This window comes from Impatiens glandulifera, chromosome 6 (genome assembly GCF_907164915.1).
Source record: "Impatiens glandulifera chromosome 6, dImpGla2.1, whole genome shotgun sequence".
NCBI lineage: Eukaryota > Viridiplantae > Streptophyta > Magnoliopsida > Ericales > Balsaminaceae > Impatiens > Impatiens glandulifera.
The window spans coordinates 51,928,589-51,937,950 of NC_061867.1; the positions used below are offsets into that span (position 1 = coordinate 51,928,589).

The 9,362-nt window shown below is 30.8% G+C and overlaps 1 protein-coding gene across 1 annotated transcript; it reads right to left on the minus strand.

Moving 5' to 3' along the window:
- Window positions 1-265: 265 nt before the first annotated feature.
- On the minus strand, window positions 266-3,013 carry LOC124943831 (serine carboxypeptidase-like; the record flags this gene model as incomplete). The annotated part of the gene is made up of 8 exons (XM_047484296.1): window positions 266-364; window positions 438-571; window positions 646-904; window positions 1,010-1,110; window positions 1,193-1,348; window positions 1,434-1,545; window positions 1,616-1,904; window positions 2,742-3,013. Coding segments are annotated over 8 exons (1,422 nt in total), but the record flags the coding sequence as incomplete, so codon positions are not given.
- Window positions 3,014-9,362: the final 6,349 nt, after the last annotated feature.

Genomic DNA, 9,362 nt, shown 5'->3' on the forward strand with positions numbered 1-9,362 from the left:
CTTTAAAGTTGGTCTATACTTTATTTTATTTTATTAAATTGAGAACTCAGAACTCAGTTGATATACCCTCAAAAATAAAGATAGATGCAAACTTATTATGGTGTTTTAAGACTTAATGTAGAGTTTAACTTTCATGATTGGACATGGAGAATTATTCAGCTATTAATAGTTTGCAAATTAATATTTGCAATAGAATAGTAACAAAGAACAATATTCATATAATTATGAATTATTCTAATATCGCTCAAGTAATACTAGGCTCGCCTTATTCTCTTGACATAGGGGTACCTTGTGTCCATCTTTCCAACATCTTCAATGCCACTTTCGGTTGATCCATAGGAACCATATGTCCCGCGTCATGAACCTGATCGATCACACAAATTATCAAAACATGTAATCAATATATATATATATATATATATATTTTGATTTCTTGCCTTAAGGAATGTTAGAGGTCCATATTCTTTAAGATCTCCTTTCATAGCGTGATCGACTACATATGCAACTATGTCTTTATTATTGAATTGTCTTTTACCCGACCAATTCATCTCAGTAACCCACCTATAGATTCCTGAAATAGTTTTATTTTGAGTTAATAATTATTTGGTCTAATAAGAAAGAAGAAAAGTTTTGATAAATCATTACCAAGCCAATTCACGATAAGATCACGTTCTCCCGCATATATCAAAACCTTAATTCCATTTTCAAGAAGTGGAGGAATTTCCACTGCACCATTCCTCATCCAATCATTAATCATCGCTACATAAAAAATACGGTTGACGGATACAAACTGAATATTGCCAACTCCAAGGGACATTTTAACCGATGACTTATTTAACATTTTTTCCATATACGAGAAATCATAACACGTTTCACCCACACGTTCCTTCCGAGTGTCGTAATACTGTAAGCACCACACATATTGTTACACTTGCAACAAAAATAAATAAAATGTAACATTAATTCATTCCTTAAAATAAATAAAATGTAACATTAATTCATTCCTTACATTTCTATTATAACCATAATATCCCAATAAACGTTTGAATATGGCAGTACAAGAAAAATATGCATCCGTACAGCTGATTCCTCCTCCTCCTATCCTTGCATCTAAATTTTATTTTTAAAACATGATTATGAAAATTGAAACAACATATATATATAAATATATTGTAAAAAAGAGAAAGATTACTGCATCTAGCTGCGTCTTCCTCGCATTCTGGTACCAATTTGGCGACATCTCTGAGTTCAGTTTCTGTGATCAGTCTCATATTTGAAGCATAATCTATTAATGAATTGTATTGAATAGCAGGGTGTGTCAATCCATTTCCAATAGCAATACCCTGTTGTATAAATAAATTATTATCACAGAGATGAATGAACTGATATTAATTAATCAATTAATTAATAAATAGTACCTTATTATCCGTTATTGTTTCCATTGCGAATCCGAGAGGCTAAGGCAGGGATATAGTGGCCGGCATATGATTCTCCTGTTATGTAGAGACCGTTCCTCAAATATTGAGGATGTTCATTGAAAAATACCTTACATATATGATAATAAAAAGATCAGTATTCATTGATTGTTTTGTAGAAGTTAGCTAAGAAATTAGACCTGCAAGAAGTCATATAAGTCATTGCTAACACAGTCTTGATCGGTACAAAAATCAGACTCATCTGAACTATAGCTGAAACCGGTGCCTATGGGCTGGTCGATATAGATTATGTTCGACACTTGGTCCCAATCAAAGTCATTCCAGATAAGGGATTGGTCGATTATCTTGTAAGGACCGTTTTCATAAAACAGACCAATTGAACTGCTGGCTCCAGGTCCTCCATTCAACCATATCACAATTGGGTCATTTCTCATACCCCTTCTCGACTCAAAGAAGAAATAAAACATCCTGAATCACCCAATCCAAACAAGAGTAAATGCATGATTGAATACATTACAAATATATATTTTTTTTTAATTTAAGTAAAATTGGCATAACACCCCCACAAAAAAACTGGGTCACTCAAAACATGAGTAGGATAAGGGCACCTAGCTGATCTTATTGTTTTTTATTATGTGAGAATGTTTGATTAGAGAGATGATTGATATTTGGATTTAATTTTTTTTTTTTTATCTAAAATATAACTATCATTTTTTTTTATAATTTTTTTTTCTATTAAAATAAAAAAAAAATACATTTCATTTAATTATTTAAAATTCATTTTTATTCAAAATAGATAAAATAATTCAAGGGTACCTTGATCTTTAGTCAACCAAAAAAATGTTTTTTTTCAAAATTTTAGTTAAAAAGTTTTTCTTTTGAAAACATTATAAAAAATTCCAAAAAATAAATAACAGACTAGATTATTTCGATTCTAGTTATTTTTTTAGGTTTGTTTGATAGGATTATTTGCCTATTTTTATAAATTTTTGAGTATTTTTTATCTCTCAAGTTTTTTACTTACTAATAATAATTTTTGGTGATAACATTTGTAGATCATATCTAATCTATTCCTTTTACCTAACATGTTATTTTTTTTCTTTCATATTTTCCCAGTCAGTCCAAAATGTTATATTTTTTACAAATCCATCCTAATTTTTGAATCAGTCCTTAATTATGGTCGAAATCAAATTCGTGATCTTTGGTCTCTTATTTCAACTCTTAAATTACATTATAAATATTTTAAAACTGAATTTCTACTCATTTAGAGTTCAGTTAATGTTGCATTTTAGAAAAGACAAATACCTTGCATCACGTGAGTGAGGAAGTCGATAATAGCCGGCGTAATGACCCAAATTCCGAATCGAAGTCCCTGGATCACCAAGGGCTGGGAGGCGGAATTGTTGTTCGACCAATGATGATGACACTGCATCGGGTAATATGCGGGAAGATGGGTCACCGGAGTTGACGCCAGAATTGGGAAACAAGTTTAAACTCTTGATAATCCTCTCCACTTCTGTACTCGTCGAATTAACCTTTGATGTCCGCAGAGAAGACGGTGATGAAAGAATTGGACATGGGAAGAAAAACAGAGGAAAAAAGAATTAGACAAGAGGAGAGCCTTCTTTGTGTCATATTGATTTGCATGTAATATTGGTTTGGTTGGACTGGAATTTATAAGAAGATTTTCATGTGTGCAGTGTAATAGAGATAATAAAATACCAATGTTTTTTTTTCATATACCTTATTTCATTGTTTATTTGTAATATTTTTTTTTGCTCAAATTCTTTTTTTCGATTTTATTTTGGAATTAGCTATAATTTCAAGTACTTAAGAATTTATTTATCTTAGTTTTTTATTATTTTGATATTTTAATTATAATTGTTTATACACATTATAAGGATATAGATAGAGTAGTGAAAATAATTTAAAATAAGAATTTATAAAAAAATATTAATCTAATTATCTTCTTCTCTTCTCTCAGGTAAGGGCAACTAATGACACACTCAATCAAACGATCGTAAAACGTGTTTCGATGAAAAATTTTCAGAGATGTTGAAAAAACATTATTGTTTTGGCCCTTCTGATGATATTTTTTAGCATCGTAGAGTGCCTTATTTTTTTCCACCACTTAAATTTGAGCTAGTGTTGTATTTTATTCGATGCGACATCCTATTTAGTTGAATTGAATTTTTTATCTCGAATTTTTGAGATTCGAACAATTTTCTCAATCTTTAGTGGGTTGTTTGCTGCTTATATCTTCTGATTGTGTTGATGATGATTTTTTGATTCCATGTCCGTCCCATATTTAGCAACAAATGAGATGATGAAATTATCGGATTTATAGTTATTTTTAATGTTTTCAATAATGAGTCATTTGATTTGATATTCAATATGCAGAGTTTCCTATATGTATTCTCTCATGATTTGTACGAGGTTCTTACTATTTCGGTGATATATGTATATGGTAAATTATCATTTGGCAAGACTTTTTTCGATGTCGCTTATCAACCCTAGACTAAATATAATTTCAACAATAGCTCATAATATTTGATAGAGATTCTTCCGATGTCGTTTTATCGATTACTTCAATTAGCTCTATTTCAACACTCATTGTTTAGGAACTCAAATGAGTTATTCTTAGAGGTACCTCAATAAATTGCACTATCGTACATCAGAGTATATGTGTTTGATCGTGGCATGTCGGATCGTACTGTAGAATATTCAGAAGAACGTGGTGTATGGGATAGTACAAAACGTGGGCTGGTGGAATATTTGAATACATGGAAGACAAGCAGTTATAACGTGTTAAGCTATCTTGGAAGACGACTGATAATGAATACTACTGATTGTCGAACTGATGAGCTGAGTAGATAATTAGATACTTCTTCAAATGACAACTGAAGCAAGACGTCTGCTAGCGCACTTCTTCAGACAACCCGTCTGATAAAGTTAGACGACACATGCTCGTGCACTTCTTCAGACAACCTGTCTGATGAAGTTCAACGATGTATGCTCACGCACTTCTTTAGACAACCCGTCTGATGAAGTTAGACTACGTCTGCTCGTGCACTTTTTTAGACAACATGTCTAATGAAGTTAGACTTAGTCTGCTCACGCAATTCTTCAGACAACCTGTCTGATGAAGTTAGACTACGTCTGCTCGCGCACTTCTTCAGACAACCCGTCTGATGAATTTAGATGACGTCTACTCTCGCACTTCATCAGACAACCCGTCTTATAAAGTTAGACGACGTCTTCTCGCGCACTTTTGTAGACAACTTGTCTGATGAAGTTAGATGATGTCTGCTCACACACTTCTTCAGACAACCCATCTGATGAAGTTAAACGACGTCTGTTTGCACACTTCTTCAGACAACCCGTCTGTAGAAGTTAGACTACGACTGGTCACGCACTTCTTCAGACAACCCGTCTGATGAAGCTAGACGACGTCTGCTCGCGCACTCCTTCAAACAACCCGTTTGTAGAGGTTAGCCGACGTTTACTCGCGTACTTCTTCAGAAAATCCGTTTGTAGAAGTTAGATGACGTCTGCTTGCGCACTTCTTTAGACAACCCGTTTATAGAAGTTAGACGACGTCTACTCGCGCATGTCTTCAGACAACCCGTCTAATGAAGTTAGACTACGTCTACTCGCGCTTGCTTTAGACTATATCAGAAGATATACGTCTTTTGAGATGTACCTGCGCAAAGACAATTTACGCAATATAGTTTTGTTCAGACCGAATCATTAAAACTATATCAACTATGTCGTATTGATTAAAACTTATACACTTAAGTTTATTAAAACATTTTTCCTTAATTAATTATTTTTCTTTAAATTAATTTTTCTTTTTCTTTATTTAATTTAATCTATCAATTGGGTATTTACTATAATTAATTTTAATATAAGTTGAGTGATTTATTTTGAAATGTTAATCATATCAATTATATATTCATAGATAAAATTATAAAAATAACTTAACAATCTTAAGTGGTGTCGAAGGTGCAAGTTTGAATAATTATATAATTTTATATGAAAGAGATAAGTTCGACGGCTGAACAAATGATATGTTGGTTGGGTGAAAAATGCTCGAAATGATAGTTCGATTGGGGAATAATAAATATTTTGGTTGACCAAAATGAGAATGTGTGTAATATGATGAGATGGTTGAGAGAAAAATTCTAAAAATGATAGTTCGATTGGAGAACAAAGGATATATCAGTTTTTCGAATTAGAATGTTTGTTATATAATGAGATGGTTGAGTGAAAAATGCTCGCAATGATAGTTCGATTGAGGAACAAGGGATATATCCGTTAGTCGAAATGAGAATATTTATAATATTATGAGATAGTTGAATGAAAAATGATAGTTTGGTTGGAGATCAAGAGATATATACGTTGGTCGAAATGAGAATATTCGTAAAATTATGAGATTGTTGAATTCAAAATGTATAAGATAATAGTTCAATTAGGTAATAAGTGATATGCTAGTTGTGGTCGAAATGATGAGGTCAGTAATATGATGAGATAGTTATATGAAAAATGCTTGAAATGATAGTTCGATTGAGAAAACAATGGATATGTTGATTGGTCAAAATGAAAAGGTGGTAAGATGTCAGCAAGGAGAAAGAGGTCGGAGTATGGAGTCGCGAGATTGGTAATAAGAGGTTGATTAAGAATAAGATAATATGATTGTTCGGTTGCGAAAATGATATATGGTCAGTCAAAGTGATAATAAAAAGAAATGTTTCTAATATTGAGATGGTTGGATGCAAAAAGCTCGAAATAATAGTTCAATTGAAGAATAAGGGATATATTATATACTTTCACAAAAAAAAAACATTAATATAATATGTTTTATATCAATTGATATACATGCAAATTGCTTAACTTTTAATACAAATCTACTCAAATTTAATTTAGGCAAACTATACGCAAGGACTTTATTCCTTCTAGATTTTAAAATGATTTACAAACTAAATGGACACTAATTATATAAAATTATAATAATATATGAAATTATTTAATGTTATCTCACATGATTTATAAAATTTGTAATTATTTGTTTTCCACAAAAATAAATAAATAATTGAATCTAATAAGATATGGTGAATCTAAAAAATAAATAAAAATTACATAATACAAATAATTTTCTTACACTAACACAAATGTAAATTATTTTTGTATTATAAAATAGATAAAATAAGACATATATATGAACATTTAATTAATTTTTGTTATAAAAAAGTATATATATCATATTAATAAATATAATGTGAGAGTAGTTTCTATAAAAATATATATTAATAATTTCTTTTATCTAGTAATTAATTATAATTAATTTCTTAAAAGATCAAAGTCACATTATCCCACTTAGAATGCATAAATTAAAGTGTAGATAACGAACGACACGATCGACACGAACGGCACAATTGAGACAAACGGAATGATCGGCATGATCAACAATATATCAAGGTCGTGGTTCGCGGTTGCTAGTCGCCTTGGGTCACTTTCAGTACGATCGGCATGATCGGCACAATCGGCACGAATGACACAAATGACACAAATGAAAAGCAATAAAAATAAGGAAGTCAAAGAACTTTTGATGGAAGGTTTAATGGAGGCAGCTGAAATTGAAATTGGTAGGATTCCTGAAGAAATTATCCAGGAAAAACAGGAATGCAACAAAGGTCAGGAACCAATTGCAAATAAAAATTCTGAAGAAAATGTAGCAAGAAAATAGGGTAAAAAAGAAGGAATTTGGAAGGTTGGTTACAATGAAAGAGCAAATCTCTTTGGACTTAAAAACCATATCACAAAGCTCATGATGCACGCAAAGAAAGGAGAGATTGTGCTCAACAAAGAAAAATGCAGCAAACAACCGTCCAATTGAATGTACACTATCTTAAGGACTGGAATTTATTACAGAAGGAAGCGTATGAAAAGATAGTAAACTGGTTAGTTGAAACAATGAGGGAGCTAATGAAGTCCCCTAAATCAAAGACCTATACTATCAGGAGCAATTCTTATAAAAGAAAAATCTACTTGAGCAATGTTAAAACAAAAGTGGAGGTACTCAATTTTTTTTTGAATTTAAATTGCCAACTGAAGTGGAGGGAAAATGTGTTAAATAATGGGAAAATATAGTGGTTGAAAACTATATAGGGATGAATAGAGTATCATTTTTAGTCACCAAGGAAGCCTTAATGAAACATTGGGAGCAGACATGACTAATTAAGATTTCTACAAATATACAAGATCTCTATTTTCTGCAGTTCAAGAAGGAATCAAACTTGGATGATATTCTGAAATATGAGTATACTTATATTGGATCAAATTGTATGAAGATGGAGAGATGGTCTGAAAAATTGAACCTTTGCTAGAGAAGCTTTAAGTAATTTTGCAAGTTTATTAAGAAAATCATTATATATGGACCCAATTACAGAAGGAGAATAACAACTTACCTTTGCTAGAATAAACATTGAAGTGCATCCTCGAAGTACGCTGGCAAAGAATATGACAGTAGTTGATAGGAAAGGAACATGACAGCATTGAAGTACTCTACAATCTTGGAAATCTCATATGAATGGAGGCCAGACAAATGTATTTTCTGTAATACTTTTCAACATGCTTGCACTAAATGTGAAAAAGCAGTTGAGAAAGAGCATAAAATCTTTAAAGTCCAAGAAGAAGAAAAACAGAAAAATGAAACGGAAGAATCAAGAATCAAAGAGCATATTGGGGAAGTTAAAGAAAATCAACAAGGAAAAAATACAGAGAAAGAAATCAAGGAAGAATCAGAGAAGAAAGAAAGTAATTATGTAGAGGAAGAAAGCAAGGTAGAATCAAATAATGAAGAAATCAATGAAACTGATGAAATAGAGGATACTAAAGAAGATAAACCTAAAGACAATGAAGATGAAGAGACATAAAATGAAATCAAAGATACAATAGAGAAGAAAAACACAGAGGAAACTAAGGTTGTTGATCCTTAAACACGTAAAACTGAAATTGAGAAAAGTAGCGACAAAAACTCTAAAATCTTAAAGAAGAATACATTTTATTATGTTAGTACGAGTTCATATAGAGGAAGATTAAACAATAAGAGCATACAAACATCATCATCAGCTTCAATTCAATCTCCCTTAATGAAGAACGCGAGAAGAATGGGACGTGGAAGAAGGCAATATGGTCAAAAGACGGATATGGAGACAACATAGGTTGGGATAGCTAGATTGTAGTCTTTGTTTATTATAATATGTGTTTTGTAATGTGATTTGACTGCCACCATTCAGAAACTTTTGGGTATTTGTTTGTCATCTTACAATCAAAACTATGGTTTGTCTAGTTTTGATTATTGACCCTTTCCACTTTTGAACTTTTTAATAAAATGGTGTTAAACTGTTTTTCCAAAAATAAAATAAAGTTGAGATATAACTATATTATTATTATTTTATTAGTTAACAAATTTGTTCTCCTAAAAAAAATTACTTAATAGAATGATTGGACTATATAATATATATTACGCGTAATATTAATAAACTCAAATATTTTACAATATAATAAAAAATATTATTACTACTTGAGGGTTAAATTTATTTATTTTTTATTAAATAAGATTTGAACTTTAAGCTCTCTTTGTATTTTATTTTCAGTTTTATTTATTTTGTTATTTATGCATTCAATTTTTTTAAAAATAATTTTAATAAAATTTAAAAATAATAAAATAATAAAAATCATTAAAACGAAGATAATTTTTCTCTTAATTTTCATTGTGACTATAAATAATTTGTACGTCTTCTTTTTTAATTTTTTAAAAGGTTTCCGATTTTAAAACATTTTTACTTTGTCTTTAAGGGCGGTTTTGTGATCCTAAATTGGTTGACCATATACCTTATATTCCTCTCGAATCTTGAGAAGTGG